Source organism: Lampris incognitus, chromosome 12, assembly GCF_029633865.1.
Source record: "Lampris incognitus isolate fLamInc1 chromosome 12, fLamInc1.hap2, whole genome shotgun sequence".
Classification (NCBI taxonomy): Eukaryota; Metazoa; Chordata; class Actinopteri; order Lampriformes; family Lampridae; genus Lampris; species Lampris incognitus.
The window spans coordinates 10,996,826-11,019,081 of record NC_079222.1 but is presented as its reverse complement, the minus strand read 5'-3'; the positions used below and the strand labels follow the sequence as shown (position 1 = coordinate 11,019,081).

Here is a 22,256-nt window from a genome sequence, read left to right as displayed (position 1 = left end):
CAATTTTTAATACATTCTCATAAGTAAGCGTCCTTTTGTATTTATTTTGATTTGGCTTATTACTAAAGACACAAATAAAAGCAACAAAAAAAAAGACACAGCTGTCATGGCATTTCATTTCAGCTCTTGAGGCAATAAAAACTATAGGATTTCAAAGTGCTTGCAGACATGAGACAGTTACATGGAGCGGTTTCTGGTGCTCTGACCTTGTATTGTGGGCCCTGTGTGAGGCGGCTCTGACCTGGTATTGTGGGTCCTGTGTGAGGCGGCTCTGACCTGGTATTCTGGGTCCTGTGTGAGGCGGCTGAGCTCTCTGAACTCCAGCTGGATGCTTGTGACTTCAGCGAGGGTGCTGTCCGATGTCCAGCGAGGAGGGTGGGCCGTGCCCTTCCCAATGTTGACGTCTGAAAAAGGAATCTTGGAAGGTGTTTTGAAGGCCGGCATCAATCTGGACCCTATGTCTTTCTGGAAGAAAAAAAAAATGAAGGAGAATAAAACTGAATAAACTAAACTTTTTTTCCTTCAAGAACAAAGCATCTCTGAATCCATTTAAATTAATGCTGCTCTTTTTTTGGGGGAGGGGGTTCCCCCCAATTGTATCTGGCCAATTATCCCACTCTTCCGAGCTGTCCCGGTCGCTGCTCCATCCCCTCTGCCGATCCGGTGAGGTGCTGTAGACTACCATATGCCTCCTCCGATACATGCAGTCGCCAGCCGCTTCTTTTCACTTGACAGTGAGGAGTTTCGCCAGGGGGATGTAGCGCGTCGGAGGATCAAACTATTCCCCCCAGTTCCCCCTCCCCCTCAAACAGGCGCCCTGGTCGACCAGAGGAGGCGCTAGTACAGCGACCAAGACACATACCCACATCCGTCTTCCCACCCTCAGAAACGGCCAATTGTGTCTGTAGGGACACCCGACCAAGCCGGAGGTAACACAGGGATTAAAACCGGTGATCCCCGTGTTGGTAGGCAATGGATTAGACTGCTATGCCACCCAAACACCCAATTGATGCTGTTCTGATGAGGCTGTTACATTTTTCACTCAATAAAAAAAAACTGTTAAGTAGTTTTTTTATTGCTTTGAGGTATTAGCTGGTGTTCGGCATCAAGAGCACGAAAGGACGGAAACCATGACACTGAAAGTGTCTTCGGCAGGTTGACTCACAGCCTTCTCTAAGAAGAGTTGGTCTCCTGATAGGTGGTAAGCACTGAGCAGACCCCCTAGGATACGGATGGTGCTCTCGAAAAGGTTCACATCCACATTCTTAGAGAAGGACAGCTCTTTCTCCACCCAATTTCGTGCTTCCTGAAACTCTGCATGGAGAGAGATGAAATAAGAGAGCAGGATGGTGAGTAGAAGTGCACAAGAAAGACAAAGATGGACAAAGACAGAGATAAATAGATAACGGAAAGAGTGGAGATGAAGAAAAGAACCGCAGAGGGCAGGGAAACAAGCAAAGAGGGAGGTAGACATCGAGTGAAAGACCACGAGATAGACAAGGAAAAAAAGAAAAATCTAATTTGATAACATCACTTTACCAAAGTGAATGGAGGAAGTGGCTCTTTCCCCATGGTGACATGAACCGGCGATATAACAGACTCGAGTTCATATGACTCACAGTACCTTCTTTCAGCCCCAGAATCCACATGGTGTCCAGCGAGTCAACGAGAGTCAGGCCCAGGCCAAACCACTCGCCAAATGATTTGGAGATGGGCTTGAGCTCATCATGACCCCAGGCATAGTCCTTATACCCCTTCCATGCATGTCTGAAGGCCTCTCGTACTGCCTCCAGTTTGTTCATAGATCCAACTGAAATTGCAAACACAGAAAAATACAAATAGGTACTGAGAGACAAAGAGACATATTTCAAGTAAAAAGAAATTAGAGTGCAACACAACAATGCACCTCCTGGTATTCTCTCTGCTTTAAATTTGCATCTTATTATTTTTCAATAAGACAGATGTGCTGTGCTGAGAGCCGAAAAACACTTAATCTTAAAGAAATAGAGGGATAGTTGGGCCTCAGACAGGTTTTTAATAATAGTCTCACAGCAAAAGTGGTAGTAGTTTCAAGAAAGGAGGTGAAGTGTGGAGAAGGAGACTTATGTGCCTCTGCATCACCTTAATGTTACATGAAGAAAGAAAAAAGAAAAAGAAAGCCACTTTATTTTATCATTGTATTGTTACAACGAATTATATTCTTACAATGAAATGTGGTCTCTGCATTTAACCCATCCTACTGTATAGGAGCAGTGGGCAGCTGCAGCACCCAGGAACCAAGTCCAGTTCTTCTTTCCATTGCCTTGCTCAGGGGCACAGACAGGAAGGAGTATTAACCCCAACATGCATGTCTTTTTGAAACCCACGCAGACACCGGAAGAACACACAAACTCCACACAGAAAGGACCTGGGACAGCCTGAGGTTCAAATCCAGGACCTTCTTGCTGTGAGGCAACAGTGCTAACCACTGGACCACCGTGGTTGGTACCGTGGTACCGTGAATGTATTCATGGCACCACAAACATTCTTCCAAAGATAAGATAAAGTTAAGATTTGTTGGTAGTTGCTTTTTTAGGGATTAAGGCACCAAGGAGGTCTGAAAAGTCCCTAAATCTAACGACAAAGTTGCCAAATAGGTAGTTTATCTTAGGTAGGGTAGTGAAGCGGCTAGGTGATTGGCTGTCTTATGCTGCATGCTGTTAAACATGAGAAGAATCCATCAGAGCCAATATTGAAAAAAATAGCTGACCTGGGTTAGTAAAAAGAAACACAAATGAAAATCAAATAATTTGAAATGACCATCATTTCATTGAACAGCACTATGTCAGTGTGACTCTGGAATCAGCGTCCATGATCGCCCCACAGTTTCGGACCTGAGCACTGCACTTTAAAGTCAGAGACTCAGGGTCTGCAGCAGTTTTCTGCATGCAGGACCAGAGACAAGGTCTTCAGCCTTACCAATGTTGAGCTATCGAAAGTGCAACCAGAAAAACTAAGATCTGAATCAGTTTAACACAGTTCCTGAACGGCCCAGCCAACTCTCAAGCATAGGAAGACGGCCTGCCTCAGTATCGAGTCGAAGGTCATTCACTACCATAACAACAGTTGTCTCTGTTTTGTTGTTGGTGAAAAAAACAATATATTATTGGAAAATATAATATTGGAGGTGAAATATTGATGCTGGATTGTGGATTTTAAGATCCTTCCATTTGGTTCTGTGAGAATAAAGATTTGATGTGGGTCAGTAGTAAGTGATAATGGAGGTGTCTAAGTTCTTAAAAATGTACAAGGAATAATTAAGATAAATAATGTATTAACAATTTCTAAGACATCAAATAGGGAGCTAAACCCCCCCCCCCTTTTCTCCCTTATTGTATCCGGCCAATACCCCACTCTTCCAAGCCGTCCCGGTCGCTGCTCCACCCCCTCTGCTGATCCGGGGAGGGCTGCAGACTACCACATGCCTCCTCCCACTCATGTGGAGTTGCCGGCCGCTTCTTTTCACTTGACAGTGAGGACTTTCGCCAGGGGGAACGTAGCCCATGGGAGGATCACGCTATTCCCCCCGGTTCCCCTTGCCCCCCCAAACAGGCGCCCCGGCCGACCAGAGGAGGCGCTAGTGCAGCGATCAGGACACATACCCATGTCCGGCTTCCCATCCGCAGATGGCCAATTGTGTCTGTAGGGACGCCCGACCAAGCCGGCGGTAACACGGGGATTCGAATCGGCGATCCCTGTGTTGGTAGGCAACGGAATAGACCGCTATGCTACCTGGACGCGCCCAGCTAAAAACACATTTAAAGAAGTTAGTGGGGAGGGGGTCAAGGGACCAGATGAAGGGCTTTGGCAATCTTATAACCTTGCCAAGCCTATTAGACTAAACCATTTGTCACACCACCCTCAGGAATACATGGCTTGACTCCCTCTCCATCCTCTACAGGTTTGAGCCAACTTTCAACCAATGTGTGAAATGTTCAGAGTTCTGCTTCACATTAAAACCAGTCTTAATAGCTTAATGATTATTTTCTGTGGGACCTGCTTTGTAGCCGACTGCCAATTTTTGGCAAGATGACCAGTTAATCGTGTAAATGTAAAAAGGGTAACTGTAGTGGGGTATTTTGTTTGACTGAGCACAAACCTGTTGCCGGTGGGACAGCATCTTCAGGGTTGGCGGACAAAGGGGGCCCTGCAGCTTCTCTCTCATTGGCAGACGGTAGAGGTTCTGTGGCCTGGTCTGCTTCTATCATTGCGCCACGCCAGCTGCATGTGAAACAAGAGTGTCACACGTATGGGTCATTTGCGAATCATTTTACACCATCGACTTGTCTGCTCGCGACTATCGGTGCGGATCTTTTGAGGCAGATGCTGTACTAAGGGTTCAGTATCACTTCTCACGTGGCCCTTATTCTAATACGTTTCTTCGTTGAAAGTAAGCACAATTCATCATGTCACATATGTCATTTACATGTAATACAGTTTGTGCTTTAATCATAAAAATTTCCCCTCGGGGATGAATAAAGTATTCTGATGCTGATTCTGATTCTGAAAATCCATGCTGATGCTTCTGGAAGGTGTACGCCTTAATAGTGATACTAATACTAGAGATTGGTATTTTGCCCCAGGTTAAGGTTTAAAATAAGCAGTTTTTAAGGTCTTTTTATCCTCTATCAACCATAACGGTGATAGTCACACATGGACATACAAACACACACTCATTATTGTTAAAAATAATAATAACAATAATAAATAGCAACTAAATTTTATTGGTTGTAATTTCAAATATTGTGATGAATGTAAAAAATTATATGAATGAAACCTACATGCTATAACTTATAAACACAGTTTATCACCTAAATGCCATTAACTTCAATCATTATCTATAATTAATTTTACTTTCATGCTGATAGTTGTTAAAAACTTAACATTATGATTTATTTGTTGACATAATTTGAAGAAAAAAAAAAAACCAAAAAAAAAAAAAACCCCAGACAACCTGACAATCTTCTTCTCTCCATTCTCCTCCTCTCTCTCTTCGGCCTTAACTGTGGTCTGCTTGGGGTTCTCCCTCCCCACATCCTCTGATACATTCCCCCGTTTCTGCAGGGTCGGCGGGCCTCTCTTGTTTGGCAATGGTCTTTTCTGTAGTTAAAGAAAGACAAAAAACTGTCAGTTAACTTGCCAAATTCTATGGGCATTAATGCTGCAAACCTACAGACTATTACAACTGACCTACTTGTCTATGCTTTAAAAGTGTCAAAGTCTAGGTCCAGACTGTACCCTCTCAGCACCAAAATGGTAGAATGAGGACCTGTATTCAATCAGAGCTCCAGTCTTGCTTACTTAATTCATTCATTCATTCATCTTCAGCCGCTTCTCTGGGGTCGGGTCGTGGTGGCAGCAAGCTAAGTAGGGCACTCCAGCCGACCCTTTCCCCAGCAACGCCGCCCAGCTCCTCCTGGGGGATCCCAAGGCGTTCCCAGGCCAGATTGGACATGTGGTCCCTCCAGCGAGTTCTGGGTCTACCCTGGGGTCTCCTCCCAGTTGGATGTGCCCGAAAAACCTTCAAAGGAAGGTGCCCAAGAGGCATCCTAATCAGATGCCTGAACCGCCTCACAGTGCTGTAGTCAAGTCACTAAACCTCGAGTCCGAGTTGAGTCTCGAGTCCCCAGTGTTCGAGTCTGAGTCCAAGTCTGAGCCCCCAAAGAAGAGTCCAAGTCGAGTCCGAGTCAAGTCCCCATTACCTGAGTCCGAGTCCGAGTCATCAAGGTTGAGTCTGAGACAAGTTCCAAGATGGGTTCTAGTGCTCCACCCTGGCATTGTAAAAAAGCTGACATACAAAAAATTATTATAATTAAAAATTAATATAGCTATCAATGTCTTATGCCAAATTATTAGGGCCTATTACAAAAAACTAACAAAAACGAAAAAAACAGTCTTTATCAATGAACAAGACCGAGTTCTCATCTCCAACTTCCGAGTCCAAATGCAGTCAATGCTCGAGTCCAAGTCCGAGTCATCAGTGCTCAAGTCCAAGTCGAGTCACGAGTCCTGGATTCGAGTACTACAATACTGCCACCTCAACTGGCTCCTTTCAATGCGAAGGAGCAGTGGCTCTACTCAGAGCTGTCTCCGGATGTCTGAGCTCCTCACCTTATCTCTACGTCTGAGCCCAGACCCCCTATGGAGGAAACTCATTTCAGCTGCTTGTATCCATGATCTTGAACCTTTATCATACCCTTTACCCCTTTACTTAATTCAGTAAGCCAAAAAAAAACAAAAAAACAATCCTTCCTTTTCCAGGCCTTCCTAAATCCATAGCCGGTCTCTAAGCGTGACTGTTAAAAGGATTCATGACATTGCATTGTTTAGCTAACTTGTAATTACAATTCCTTACTCTTACCACTGATGTCCATGTTGGTTATCTACATGACATGCCCTGGGCTATGATTTGTCTAATTCTAATCATTAGAGACTCAGAATCCCTCTCATTCTTCCAATCCCGTCTCAAGACACACCTTTTCTCCATTGCCTTCTCGTGCCCCCCCGTCCGCTCATACACCCCTGGTCTGGGGCAGGCTGGGGACTGAGCGCTTGACCTGCATCTGTGATTTATGTGATTTATGATGTTTGTTTTTCTTTCCCTTTATATCTGTCCAAGTCGGAGAGCACTGCTGCCGTCGTTTGTGGCTGCCGCTTCTCCCTCTCGTAGCCCCCCTTCCCATCCACCCCTGTATGTCTGTGTTATGTTCATCTGTCGTCTTGTTTCACTCCATTTATTGTCAAGCGACTTTGAGTACTTGAAAAGCTCTATATAAGATTGATTTATTATTATTATTAATTCTTTCTTCTTCCACTTTAATTTTTATTGATGCTTATAAACATATGAGACCAACAGATGCAAACAAAAAAAAAAAAAGTTTTTCTTTGGGGGATAGATTTTTAGTAGTCCATCTATCCTCACAGTTTTATCAACTAAATCAGTTTTCATTTCCATAGTCTGTCACTGTTTTGGGTCCTGAACAATGTCCATGTCTCTCACTTTTCTTCCAGCTGTGCTTCCTGCAATCTCAAACGATGCGTCGGTTTTTCCATTATGTAGATTTCCTCTATCTCTATCCATTGTTCCTGAGTGTGCGGATCCGCTTTACCCCATTTCCTTGTGACAGCTTTTTTACTAGCTATTAACAGTATTCTGACAAGAATCTCTTTTTCGTACATTTTCTGCAGAAAAAATTACACAGAGTACCATGTAGCTCAAAGGGATGTCATACCCCAGTACCGCTTACAAAGTTTTGTATTCCATTTTCCAAAACAATATTTTGTGGCATTTCCAATATACTCGTGTTTATTGACCTCCTCCCTCTTGGCAACACCTTCCTGCACTGTGGTATCCATTGCCACTGCTACGCTGATGATACACAGCTTTATGTGTCCACTAAGCCCACTTCCACTCTTCCTTCCAGTACCCTCACTGCTTGTCTCCATGATATACAGATATAAATGACTGACAATTACCTGAAATTCAACAGTGGTAAAACTGAGCTATTCCTCATTGGGGCTAAATCTGCACTCTCAAAAATTTTTAAATCCCTTATCATATCTTTATCATTAAACCTTATTAAACCTATTTATTAAACTTATTTATTATAAACCTTACCATTGCTTAAATCCCTTATCGTACCTGGCGATTTAAAATTACTATCAAATGCTACCCATTTGAACAAATTTTTATCTTTCTTTAGTCAATCATTTTTTATTTTTCCGAACCATAATTCCAGAGCACACAATCTAATTGAAACCATATGATTTTTAATTTTCTCATAAGCTTCTTTATCTATAATAGTTTTCTGGGTTGGATGTTGTCCAAACTCTTTTTCCATTTCTTTCCACTTTGCTGTGTAATCTGGCCTGCACCAACATACAGTATATCTTATCCGGGCAGAAGAAAAGTATTCCTTCAGTTTTTGGAGACCCACACCCGCTCTATGTTTTGATAGCTGGAGAGTTTCATACCTAACTACAGGCTTTTTGCCTTCCCAAATAAACCTGGATATTATCCTGTCTCAAGTCACAAATTGGGTTTCGGGGACCTCTATAGGTAGGGACTGGAATAAATAAAGAAGTCTAGGTTGCACATAGCATCTCCCTGGCGCTTTCATATGTCTGCACTCCGTTGTTCCAATGTGATGTATTTTTGTGAGCGGTGTCTGAAAACTGACTCCTCTTTTCCTTCAGCACCTTTCAATGCCCACGCTTGTGCTTTCTCAACTTCACAATCTTCCACATTGCAGTTGTCCTTCCCACATCTCCCACATCTTCTGACTCCATTACATACTGCAGCAACTTGTCCATCTTCCCCCCCCCCTTTTTTTTTCTCCCCAATTGTACTTGGCCAATTACCTCACTCTTCCGAGCCGCCCCTGTCGCTGCTCCACCCCCTCTGCCGATCCGGGGAGGGCTGCAGACTACCACATGCCTCCTCCGATACATGTGGAGTCGCCAGCCGCTTCTTTTCACCTGACAGTGAGGAGTTTCACCAGGGGGACGTAGTGCGTGGGAGGATCACGCTATTCCCCCCAGTTCCCCCTCTCCCTCCTGAACAGGTTCCCCGACCGACCAGATGAGGCGCTAGCGCAGCGACCACGACACATACCCACATCCGGCTTCCCACCTGCAGACATGGCCAATTGTGTCTGTAGGGACGCCTGGCCAGGCCGGAGGTAACACTGGGATTTGAACCGGCGATCCCCATCTTGGTAGGCAATGGAATAGACCGCTATGCTACCCGGACACCCAACATGTCCATATTCTTGACAGCAAAAACATCGGAGAGCAGCTCTTCCATATGGCCTCATCCTGTAACTCAAATCAAGGAACACTCTGCAGCAATTCCCGTTCCAAACTCAAACACACAGAATTACCGTCCTCCTCCTCCTCCCCTTCACGGAATCTAGCCATTCGTCTTGCCTCACACACACATGTGTAACATCCTGAAATGACTCAGCCTCTACTGACAGTGGCACACCACTTATCACTCCCTTCTTTGCTTTTAATCCGAGTGGGAAGCAAGTCCCACAAAGATACCTACTAAATACCTTGATTTTAAGGACTCTATCCCTCTGATGCCTTGAGATACAATCAATGACTACTATCCAACTTCTAGTCATCATTATCGAGCATACATCTCCAAATTTTTCCTCTCTGCTTTGCGAAATCATGCGGGTCCTTGAAAATCCCGTCTTCTCTTGCCAGGGCTTCCATCCCAGTCCAGATACGTCTGCTCTGTTCTCAGTGACTGACTAGAATCGCTTGAGCAATCTGATGTACTCCTTCTCCCTTTCTTACTTTCAAACCCTCTCGTGTCTTCATTTTCATTTCCAGTTCCGCTCTCCGACTCCGACACCATTTCCGCCATGTAGCCCCCCTCATCACCTTCCATCTTTACTTCGATGTCAACAGTGGCCAACCACCAATATGTATAATTCTAACTTGTGACATCATTCAGCTACTTTGTAATATGGCTCTCCTACCACTCACTGTTGATAATCTACCTACAGTGCACTTACATTGATTTTACTAGATATGACATACACTCTTGGCTATTATATATATACACACACACACACACACACACACACACACACACACACACACACACACACACATTATACTATTTAGTGATCTGAGATTGTCCATTGATCCATTCATTATACAAGCTGCTTATCCTTACTCAGGGTCACGGGGATGCTGGGGCCTATCCCAGCAGTCATTGGGCAGCAGGTGAGGAGACACCCTGGACAGGCTGCCAGTCCATCACAGGGCTGACACACACACACACACACACACACACTCACACATTCACACCCAGGGACTATTTTGTATGGCCGATTCAGCTGACCTACATGTCTTTGGACTGTGGGAGGAAACCGGAGCACCCGGACGAAACCCACACAGACTCGGGGAGAACATGCAAACTCCACACAGAGGACGACCCGGCACGACCCCCAAGGTTGGACTACCCTATGGTTCGAACCCAGGACCTTCTTGCTGTGAGGTGACCGTGCTAACCACTGCGCCACCGTGCCGCCCAATCTGATCTGAGATTGTGAGAGACACAAATGAAATATTTCAAATAAAAGTGTCTGCTAAATGGGAAAATGCAAATTATGACATTTTTATGCCAAAAAAATAAATAAATAAATAATTGCAATAATTGTAGAAGCTAATACAGCATGAGCGTAGGGATCAAGTACTGATTATTTTCATAATTGAGTGGTCTGTGGCTATTTTTTCAAAAATCTAATTCCTGTTTTGATTAGCCTTCACAAGTAGAAATAATGCTCCTAGAACCTTCAGCTGTCAAATCAAAAATGATTAAATCCATCATCCCTGATGTGAAAAAAGTCCATACGTCCTTAATAGCTAGAAAATAAAGTGCAAAAGAGAAACAATACATTCAATTTGTAAACAACCACTGTGGTCATCAGATTACGGTTTCAAACTGCACGCAGAAATCCAACGTGTAATTTCAGTCTATGCAGCGTTGTAAGGAGAGCCAACATGTTCAGCCAGAGAAAAAACAAATTGCCAGCTCTGAAGGTTAGATGCAGTGGCTCCCGGAGGCCTACGTTTCAAATGCTCATGAACTGCAGTTGTGCAGCAGTAAAACACCAGTTCACTTCTGCAGAGACTGACTGCACTGGACCTTGTTGTTAGGCCCACTTTTGAAATACTCCCAGACTTTAGACGTATGGTTCTTGCTGACTTTGATTTTGCTTCATTTTCCGCCATCTTTCAACCTCTCTATTTTTCCTGGTGCCAGTAAACGGTTGTCTTAATGCCCCGCCCCCCAAAAAAGCGTGTGTGGTTTTGTGTTATTTAATAACTCTGATATGATATGTCGACATAAAAATCTGGGTTGCTGATATTCCAGTTGACGTTGAATTTGCTGACTTGTCGTTTCAGCCCTATTTGAGTATTAACAGTAGATATATACTGGGCACATGGGAAGTTGGTATACTACTGCTAGATACTGCGAGGAATTGAGAGGTCTGCAGCACTTCTGCTTAGCACTCGCATGTACATATATACTCACTGGCCACTTTATTAGGTACACCTTGCTAGTACCGGGTTGGACCCCCCTTTGCCTTCAGAACTGCCTTAATCCTTCGTGGCATAGATTCAACAAGGTACTGGAAACATTCCTCAGAGAGTTTGGTCCATATTGACATGATAGCATCACGCAGTTGCTGCAGATTTGTCGGCTGCACATCCATGATGCGAATCTCCCGGTCCACCACATCCCAAAGGTGCTCTATTGGATTGAGATCTGGTGACTGTGGAGGCCATTTGAGTACAGTGAACTCATTGTCATGTTCAAGAAACCAGTCTGAGATGATTCGAGCTTTATGACATGGCGCGTTATCCTGCTGGAAGTAGCCATCAGAAGATGGGAACACTGTGGTCATAAAGGGATGGACATGGTCAGCAACAATACTCAGGTAGGCTGTGGCGTTGACACGATGCTCAATGCTAAGGGGCCCAAAGTGTGCCAAGAAAATATCCCCCACACCATTACACCACCACCACCAGCCTGAACCATTGATACAAGGCAGGATGGATCCATGCTTTCATGTTGTTGACGCCAAATTCTGACGCTACCATCCGAATGTCGCAGCAGAAATCGAGACTCATCAGACCAGGCAACGTTTTTCCAATCTTCTATTGTCCAATTTTGGTGAGCCTGTGCGGATTGTAGCCTCAGTTTCCTGTTCTTAGCTGACAGGAGTGGCACCCGGTGTGGTCTTCTGCTGCTGTAGCCCATCTGCCTCAAGGTTCGACGTGTTGTGCATTCAGAGATGTTCTTCTGCATACCTCGGTTGTAATGAGTGGTTATTTGACTTACTGTTGCCTTTCTATCAGCTCGAACCAGTCTGGCCATTCTCCTCTGACCTCTGGCATCAACAACGCATTTTCGCCCACAGAACTGCCGCTCACTGGATATTTTCTCTTTTTCGGACCATTCTCTGTAAACCCTAGAGATGGTTGTGCGTGAAAATTCCAGTAGATCAGCAGTTTCTGAAATACTCAGACCAGCCCGTCTGGCACCAACAACCATGCCACGTTCAAAGTCACTTAAATCACCTGTCTTCCCCATTCTGATGCTCGGTTTGAACTGCAGCAGATCGTCTTGACCATGTCTACATGCCTAAATGCATTGAGTTGCTGCCATGTGATTGGCTGATTAGAAATTTGCGTTAACGAGCAGTTGGACAGGTGTGCCTAATAAAGTGGCCGGTGAGTGTATATGACAACTGTGATCATGTGTGTAACTGAAACTAACAATCACTCCCAAGTACCACTTTGTGTACTGAACCGCAAAGGACACTTGTCTGACAACCCTTACCTTAATAGTGGGGTCAGGTAGGATGGGGTCTTTTGGTCTCTGCGGCTCTGGGATGACATCTGGAATAAGCCCCTGGCCTACAGTTGGCACCAGATCTGGCCCCGCTGCATGAACTGAAGCTCTGCCGACAGCTGGCCCCACCACAGGTTTCACCCCTGGTGGCATGGCCTTTAGCGCTCTGTCGTCCAACTCCAGCCAGTCCTCCTGGTCTGAAAAGCCTGCACAGACAGAACGGACATGAAGTGTGCTCTAAAACACATGTGCAAAAGCACACAAAAGAAACTGTAAGTGCTCTGTAACAAGTAGGCATGTGCACATGCATACATGCACAAAAGGCAATTATTACAAAGATGCAATTATCAAGGCATCCTATAGCGTCCGTTTAATATGTTGCGATTCATTATCATAACTCAAACAATAACAAATGGACCAGCATCCCATGTAGCAGCACCAGTAGAATGGATGACAGATTTCACTCTGTGTATATATATATATAGAACTTTGTTTGAAGAAACACTCAACGGTAGGGAAAGTGCTCATATATATATATATATATATATATATATGTATATATGTATATATGTATATATATGTATATATATGTATATGTATGTATGTATCAACACGGATACAGGAAAAAAGATTTTAATACATTGCAGTACAGGCCTGTTTCGTAGGTCTCGCACTTAACACCATTGACCATTTCGGAAAAAAAACACTATATATATATATATATATATATATACACATACACATATACATACACACACACACACACACATATATATATATATATACACTACCGTTCAAAAGTTTGGGATCACATTGAAATGTCCATATTTTTGAAGGAAAAGCACTGTACTTTTCAATGAAGATAACTTTAAACTAGTCTTAACTTTAAAGAAATACACTCTATACATTGCTAATGTGGTAAATGACTATTCTAGCTGCAAATGTCTGGTTTTTGGTGCAATATCTACATAGGTGTATAGAGGCCCATTTCAAGCAACTATCACTCCAGTGTTCTAATGGTACAATGTGTTTGCTCATTGGCTCAGAAGGCTAATTGATGATTAGAAAACCCTTGTGCAATCATGTTCACACATCTGAAAACAGTTTAGCTCGTTACAGAAGCTACAAAACTGACCTTCCTTTGAGCAGATTGAGTTTCTGGAGCATCACATTTGTGGGGTCAATTAAACGCTCAAAATGGCCAGAAAAAGAGAACTTTCATCTGAAACTCGACAGTCTATTCTTGTTCTTAGAAATGAAGGCTATTCCATGCGAGAAATTGCTAAGAAATTGAAGATTTCCTACACCGGTGTGTACTACTCCCTTCAGAGGACAGCACAAACAGGCTCTAACCAGAGTAGAAAAAGAAGTGGGAGGCCGCGTTGCACAACTGAGCAAGAAGATAAGTACATTAGAGTCTCTAGTTTGAGAAACAGACGCCTCACAGGTCCCCAACTGGCATCTTCATTAAATAGTACCCGCAAAACACCAGTGTCAACATCTACAGTGAAGAGGCGGCTGCGGGATTCTGGGCTTCAGGGCAGAGTGGCAAAGAAAAAGCCATATCTGAGACTGACCAATAAAAGAAAAAGATTAAGATGGGCAAAAGAACACAGACATTGGACAGAGGAAGACTGGAAAAAAGTGTTGTGGACGGATGAATCCAAGTTTGAGGTGTTTGGATCACAAAGAAGAACGTTTGTGAGACGCAGAACAAATGAAAAGATGCTGGAAGAATGCCTGACGCCATCTGTTAAGCATGGTGGAGGTAATGTGATGGTCTGGGGTTGCTTTGGTGCTGGTAAGGTGGGAGATTTGTACAGGGTAAAAGGGATTCTGAATAAGGAAGGCTATCACTCCATTTTGCAACGCCATGCCATACCCAGTGGACAGCGCTTGATTGGAGCCAATTTCATCCTACAACAGGACAATGACCCTAAACACACCTCCAAATTGTGCAAGAACTATTTAGAGCTGAAGCAGGCAGCTGGTATTCTATCGGTAATGGAGTGGCCAGCGCAGTCACCAGATCTGAACCCCATTGAGCTGTTGTGGGAGCAGCTTGACCGTATGGTACGCAAGAAGTGCCCATCCAACCAATCCAACTTGTGGGAGCTGCTTCTGGAAGCGTGGGGTGCAATTTCTCCAGATTACCTCAACAAATTAACAGCTAGAATGCCAAAGGTCTGCAATGCTGTAATTGCTGCAAATGGAGGATTCTTTGACGAAAGCAAAGTTTGATGTAAAAAAAATCTTATTTCAAATACAAATCATTATTTCTAACCTTGTCAATGTCTTGACTCTATTTTCTATTCATTTCACAACATATGGTGGTGAATACGTGTGACTTTTCATGGAAAACACAAAATTGTTTGGGTGATCCCAAACTTTTGAACGGTAGTGTATATATATATATAAGGGCTGTCATTCAATTTAAAAAATAACTAAATAATTGCACAATTTGCTGTGATTAATTGCAATTAATTGCTTTTCTTATTCTTCAGACTGAAGCTTGTAATAATGGATATTTACATGTATAATCATGGAATTAATGTGGAATCAACACAAATGAGGCATATTTAAATAGTACATTTAAATTTAAATACTGCTGTTTAATAGCAGTGGTCATACCAGTTTCCTGCTTGTTGGCGTGTACTATTGACAATGGCATATTTTTCACGTCAAGTTCAAGTTATGTCCACAATTCCGTCCGTCCATCCGCTCATCCTCATAATTATGGACATAACTTGATATGTACAACTTGAATATTTTCATCTGTTTGCTGATAGGTGCAGGTGCAAGTTTGTCGACAATTTTGTGCATGTCGGTGACATTTATCCCTGGTAAATCTTGCAGGCATCGCGAAATATATGCCATTGTCAATAGCACACGCCAACAAACAGGAAACTGGTATGACCGCTGCAGTAGAAACTGGAAGTCAGTGGACTACAGTTATGCACAGAGCCGATTGGGGAGAAAAAGGTGGACCCCCCCCCCCCAAAAAGAACATTTGACAGCACTAATATATATATATGTGTGTGTGTGTGTGTGTGTGTGAGAGAGTGTGTGCGAGAGAGTGTGTATCTATGTGTCATTGCATAGGTTTGCCTCTAGTGTTTTTTAGGGCTTAACTTACCTCCCCTCTGCTGTGTGAGGTTGGGATAGTACAGTACACTGAATATCAGCAACAGAGCAAGCAGGAAGAGGATGAGACTCCGCTGCAGCCGAGACAGCTGCTTCCACTTCTGCAGAAATACAAAGAGAATGGACTTACTATGCTGAAACATCTCAACCAAGTTCTTTATGCAGGTAAACAGCATCAGCCTGGTTGGCTGAACAACTAAGAACACGACGGAAGAACACGACTTTATCACGTCACTCTTGACAGAAAAATAGGAGAAAAAGGCAATTTTCTTACGGCCTTTGTCTGAAGTATAATAAAAGAAGCTGAAAAACTGTGGCTTGATGGTTATTGTGGTTACCAACAAATACACTTACAAATAATGCAAAAAAAAAAAAGGGAGCGATCACCGAGCCACAGACTATCCTCCTTCAGTCCTTTAAAAATAACATGAAAAATGCCGTGAGACAAGGCTGACCCAATTATCTGTCTTTGTTTCTGTGTAGCCTACCCTACGCTGTCCCCCCCAAAAATCTGAAAACCTAACAAACTGTAGTGACTGAGCTCACCCTGTGTAACTTCAACATGCCGCTCCGTTCGATGCCGTGAAGCCCATTGACTTAGCTGGCAAATAAACAATCTGACCTGCGCACCGCAGCACGGAGGGAGGGACAGAGGCGGTGCTTCTCAAGAGAGACAGCTAACAGGGCAAGGCTGAGTGCTGCTCATGAGTTCAAAGCACTCTGGGCTACCTGGTCTAATGCAATAGCTGTGCAAAACCACAACACAACCAGCGGCACAGTCATCTGTGAGGTCTGATGGGAAACAAAATCTAACCACCTCGGGATAGTTTTCCACTATTTCCCAATTTTTAACTTAATATTGATATCACCCGGGGACCAACTCTAGTTCTTCTTTCCATTGCCTTGCTCAGGGACAAAGGCAGGGGTATTAACCCTAACATGTGCGTCTTTTTGATGGTGGGAGGAAACCGGAGCACCCACAGGAAACCCACGCAGACACGGGGTGAACACGCAAACTCCACACAGAAAGGACCTGGGATGGCCTGGGGTTGAAACCCAGGACCTTCTTGCTGTGAGGCAACAGTGCTAACCACTGGGCCACCATGCCGCCAAGTCTGAGACACTCCCCATCGGGGAATTGAGCCCCGGTCTCCCACGTGACAGGCGGGGATACTGACCACTATACTAATGAGGCGTGGCAAATAAAATGAAGAATAGAAATGAAATTATTCAGATTATGTTTCTTCATCCCTTTTGGACTCTAATATGTCCATCCATCCACTATCCAAGCCGCTTATCCGAGGTCGGGTCACGGGATGCTCAGCAGTCATTGGGCGGCAGGCGGCGAGACACCCTGTGCAGGCCGCCAGTCCATCACAGGGCCGACACATTCACACCTAGGGACAATTTAGTACGGCCTATACACCTGACCTACATGTCTTTGGACTGTGGGAGGAAACCGGAGCCCCCGGAGGAAACCCACGCAGACACGGGGAGAACATGCAAACTCCACACAGAGGACGACCTGGGATAACCCACCAAGGTAGGACAACTCTAATATGTATAGCCAAAAATATATATAATCATCAGAGGTAGGCTTTGAACAAGACTGCGAGACAGCTACACAAGAGGACCAATCTGCCAAGCAGGAAGCACTGTCAGCTTTAAGTCCCTGTGAGAAAAAGCTACTCAACAACAGACAGAGACATGAGAAAAATGGTCTAACAAAAACAAGCATCAAAGTCTACCCAGGGCACGGCAGGTGAGAAAGAGAATAGTGAATAGAATCATGAATAGAATAGGTAAAGGGGGAAAAAAAGGAAGCAAGAGGAGAAAAATTGAAAACTTGTAGGCTTTGACATCCAGTTGTCATGATGGGAGGATACAAGCAGAAAAGGGAGGCCATAGAAAGGAGAGAGACATCTGTCCATCTTAGTGACGGTATCCCACGATATAACGTACAGCACATGACAACAAAATCAACCCCAGATGAGAAACAGCCTTATTTAAAGAACAATAGGATAATATCATTTGGTTGTCATAGTCATCGATGATAAACTATATTATCCAATCCTAACTTCTGGTGGACACCATCATTTGCCCAATAACCAGCCACCATGCAGGCCTCCATCAACAGTCACGTGGCCTTACACTGTTCTTAAAGAGTAAACTTTTGTCTCTGTCTGTGGTGGTGGTGGTGGTGGTGGGTCGGGGGGAATGAGGCTGGCAGTAGCTATGTTTAGATGCAGAGATCTTCACATATCCAAATGAAGATTCCAGATAAACTGTGAATATGCACAGCAAACATGGCGATCCATTCAGTGTCCATGTATGTGCAATATATATGTTGTCCGAACATATCGATTCTGCACGTGCAAAGAATGTATTAGCATCAGTTTACCATCATGAGTCCTGTCAATACACAAGTAGACATACCAATATCAAATGAGATTAGAATCAGAGACGTCACCTAAAATTCCCCATTTGAGTCAGAACTTTTTTTTGCGAGGGAATGCACCTGTACTTCCTCTATTGAATTAACACAGACATGGGCTATGGTGGGAAGCTTGACTATGGTGAAGTCTTTCAGTGTGATGCAAATGATCATGCACAATCATACCAATTAAAAAAGTAGTCAGACTAAACTGATTACGTGGCTAGTTAATGGATCGTCAAAAGGTATGCACCTCCTCTTTCCATTGGATAAAATTTTCAACCGGATAGAGCTCAGTCAGACAGCACTTGTGATCTAGGTGTTTATAAGAGGATTACTCTTTCTGATCAAACCATCAGCCAGATTACTATCACATTATTTAGATGCATATAAGCATAACTAATGTTTGGTCTTTTTTGGGGTGTGTGTGTGTGTGATGTTTCCCCCTTTTTCTCCCCAATTGTACTTGGCCAATTACCCCACTCTTCCAAGCCGTCCTGGTTGCTGCTCCACCCCCTCTGCTGATCCGGGGAGGGCTGCAGACTACCACATGCCTCCTCTGATACATGTGAAGTTGCCAGCCGTTTCTTTTCACCTGACAGTGAGGAGTTTCGCCAGGGTGACGTATCGCGTGTGAGGATCAAGCTATTCCCCCCAGTTCCCCTCTCCCTCCCGAACAGGTGCCCCGACTGACCAGATGAGGTGCTAGTGTAACGACCGGGACACATACCCACATCCGGCTTCCCACTCACAGACACGGCCAATTGTGTCTGTAGGGGCGGCCGTCCAAGCCGGAGGCAACACGGGGATTTGAACCAGCAATCCCTGTGTTGGTAGGCAACGGAATAGACCGCTACGCTACTCGCCCCCCTATAGCTAATGTTTTAGTAGAAAAACCTCGCCTCAGCTTCTCACAGATCTACCCAGAGAGTTTAGCTGGCTAATGCTGGTATGTCACCTTTCTACTTGCCTCATAATGTTACGGTATAATACACTGGACCCCAGGTTGACCCCAGGTTGTCTTTGATGCCCCCTACGTGACATAGGTAATTTGCAGGGGGCTGATCATAATGTGTGTTTTCCTCTGGATGTAAGAAAAAGCAGAGAGTTTCTCCCTAAAAGAAGCTGTATGATGTGTCTCGTTTCTTTGAATTTATCATAACGGCAACCAGTTCCACCATCCTAGTTCCACCATCCCATCCGAACAAAAATGGAAAAAGAGGATTTTCTATTTATTTAAGCAAGCCAATGCAGTTGTAACCTGGTATTCAAGTTACTTTGGATAGAGACATCATAAATATCACGCTGACACGGCTGTGTTTGCTTCCCTCATAGCCAAATGTCATATATTACTTCACTGGAAGAGTCCTAATCCCCCTGGCGTAACTTCCTGGTTAAAAGATTTAATGTCTTTTCTTCACTTGGAAAAAAATCAAGCACACAATCAGAGGATCTGAGAAAAGACTCCACAGAACTTGGGGCCCCTTTCTTTCCTATATTAACTCTTAATCAGACCAATATTCTTTTTCTTTAAAGGGGGACCTGCCCTTCCTAGGACATGGGGATGGGTGGGCGGATGGGTGGGAGGGCAAGTTTTGTGTCGTCTGTTTATGAGTTTTATTTTTTTTTTTTCATGTTGTAACTGTTTAATGCTCTAGAAAAAAAAAGAAAAAGCCCTCAGACTTCCTATTTGTAACTATTTTATTTTTTTCCTGAAATGCAATGTATTGAATCCTGTTTAACAAACAAGTTTGAAAATAAAATAAAAGCTTGTTGGACAATAAAGTATTTATCTTTTTATATATACATCCTATACCCATCCATTATCCGAACCGCTTATCCCGCTCTCCCCACGACCCCCTATACCCTATATATGCATATGGATAATCAATATGACTACAAACTATAAAGCTCTTTTACTATATTGTTTGTAATTATTGTCCTTGACAGTAATACACAAAATTTATCTAACTAATTGACTTAGTTTGTGTGGTCTAAATTCTCATATTTTTCCATTCTTTAACACGCTGTTGTTTCGAGGACCAGCGTATATTCTAAAAGCATCATACAAACACGTATAGGAACCTTGTAGGACAAGACTAAATACGTTTTTTACCCATATGTGGGGCATGGACTCATAATATTGGTACTGTCAGTGGCATTTTCTCCCTGTTGCACCATACAGTACTCACCCTCCAACAGGACTGCCTGCGGTGCTTGCCATTATTGTAAGTGCAGCTGTGCTGATCACTGAGGGTCAGAGAAATGAAGTCCTTCCTTGCAGGGGGGTACATCTCTCCGGCTGGGAGGGCTGTCATTAGTCATAGAAGGTGTTCTGGGAGAAGTGGGGGAAAGGAAAGAACAAGTCTAACCATTGCTTCTTTTTTTCTACAAAACCAAACAAGGTGAGGATAAATTATCCACAGGTAAGTGGAGATCAACTTTGCACTGGTGAACAGAGGTGGGATCCACACTCTTAATAATCTGGCTGCTCTATCAGCAGAGCAATCTTATCTGACTCAGCCCTGGTGCATGACCAAGTACAGAACAAAGTATATTGTCATCTTTAGCAACAGAGTTTTTTAGTGGTCTGCTGTCAGGGACAGGGCAGGCCGAAAGACAAGCTGAAACGCAGGCAAGCTTAAGACACGATTCTCTATCGTGTACGAGAGCGTGTTATCTGCTCACCGTCGTCTCCCTCGCCTTACGCCCGGGCGGACGGCCGAGGAGCTAACCAGCTGTTAGCCGAGCCAAGCTACAACGGGCTAGCTTGCGCGTCGACCGTTTTTTTCCTCTTTTTCATCAAAATTGAACAGTGACGGCGTGGCAGGCGAAGGCCTGCCTGCATGCAGCCTTGGGGTTGAGTCCGGTTCTTGGGCGAGTTGATCCTGCGTGACATAGGACACCGATGCTAAAGCTAGCTCGCGTGTAGCCGGAGGAGAGCAACGTGAGCCAGATGCGGAAAGTGACAGCGGAGCCAATTCTTTGTTGACAGCGAAGAGGGAGGGCGGTCACGTGATTTATCATGTGATTATCGTGACCATGTGCTCTGTCAAATATTGTCAAAAGCCAAACTGTTTTCTTTTGTCGTTGTATTTCCTTGTTATATTTTCTCTTCACTGTTTTTTTATCATTTACTTACTTTTACCTCTGTTGCTTCTTCATGTCCGTTCCCTTTATCCCGCTTGTGCTGTTTATTTTCTTCTTCGTGTCCGTTCTCTTTATCCCGCTTGCGCTGTTTATTTTCTTCTTCGTGTCCGTTCCCTTTATCCAGCTTGTGCTGTTTATTTTCTTCTTCGTGTCCGTTCCCTTTATCCCGCTTGTGCTGTTTATTTTCTTCTTCGTGTCCGTTCCCTTTATCCCGCTTGTGCCGTTTATTTTCTTCTTCGTGTCAGTTCCCTTTATCCCGCTTGTGCTGTTTATTTTCTTCTTCGTGTCCGTTCCCTTTATCCCACTTGTGCCGTTTATTTTCTTCTTCGTGTCCGTTCCCTGTATCCCGCTTGTGCCGTTTATTCTCTTGAGTCGCCATCGCCTACTTTGTGCCTGCGCGCTTTGGCATCGCGTCAAACGCGTTGCGTTTTAATGTACGACACGTGCTGTATCAATTAAGTGTTGATTGCTTTATTGCCACTCTGCCAGATGCAAAAACCCTGATTAGCGGTGGCTAATCAGTTGATCGATCTACCGACGAACCGTCCTTGTTTATGTTGCACATCCTATTACATGAAGTACGAGGCGATCCACTTTACGTTGAATGAAAATGCGCCGATTGAACTATAATTATAAAGGTACAAGGAGATATAACGGAATGGTTTGATTTAAAAACTTTGTCGAATTAAAACAAGACTATAACTGATCAGCAGCGGTTAAAGAGTAAAACTAGAAGGGGGTTACCCGAGAGGAGAGCGCCATTGAAAAGATGCGCTTCGAGGAGATGCTCAGGAATGACTATTGAAGCGGCTGTCACCCATCCCCACCCGTCCCGCAGTCCAGGACCATGTTCACGTAACGCTGCGAGAGGAGTTTTCCGTGGGTCTGGAGGCTCAGTCAGGAGCATTTATCTATGTAGCATATTGTCCCGTTTGCACGAAACATAAGGACATCTGTTGCAATATGTACGAATAAGTGATCTTGAAATGTACTCCAGCACTAATTGGCAGCCAAGTGAGGAGATTCCAGAACACGAGTGATGTGAGGTTGACTCTAGCAGCGGTGGTCTGGGCCAAATGCAATTGCCCCAACAGTTTCCAAGGGCAATCC

General features: G+C 44.1%; 1 protein-coding gene across 1 annotated transcript in view; it reads right to left on the bottom strand.

Moving 5' to 3' along the window:
* man1b1a (mannosidase, alpha, class 1B, member 1a) overlaps window positions 1-20,938 on the bottom strand; it is a 32,724-nt gene extending 11,786 nt beyond the window's left edge. The window contains exons 1-9 of the mRNA XM_056291199.1: window positions 20,685-20,938; window positions 20,189-20,331; window positions 15,555-15,663; window positions 12,407-12,624; window positions 4,994-5,139; window positions 4,139-4,260; window positions 1,625-1,810; window positions 1,166-1,314; window positions 277-465 (exon numbers count right to left, since the gene is read on the bottom strand). Coding sequence (XP_056147174.1) covers window positions 277-465; window positions 1,166-1,314; window positions 1,625-1,810; window positions 4,139-4,260; window positions 4,994-5,139; window positions 12,407-12,624; window positions 15,555-15,663; window positions 20,189-20,314 — 1,245 coding nt within the window. The 5' untranslated portion in view covers window positions 20,315-20,331; window positions 20,685-20,938. The remainder of the gene's footprint in view (window positions 1-276; window positions 466-1,165; window positions 1,315-1,624; window positions 1,811-4,138; window positions 4,261-4,993; window positions 5,140-12,406; window positions 12,625-15,554; window positions 15,664-20,188; window positions 20,332-20,684) is intronic.
* Window positions 20,939-22,256: the final 1,318 nt, after the last annotated feature.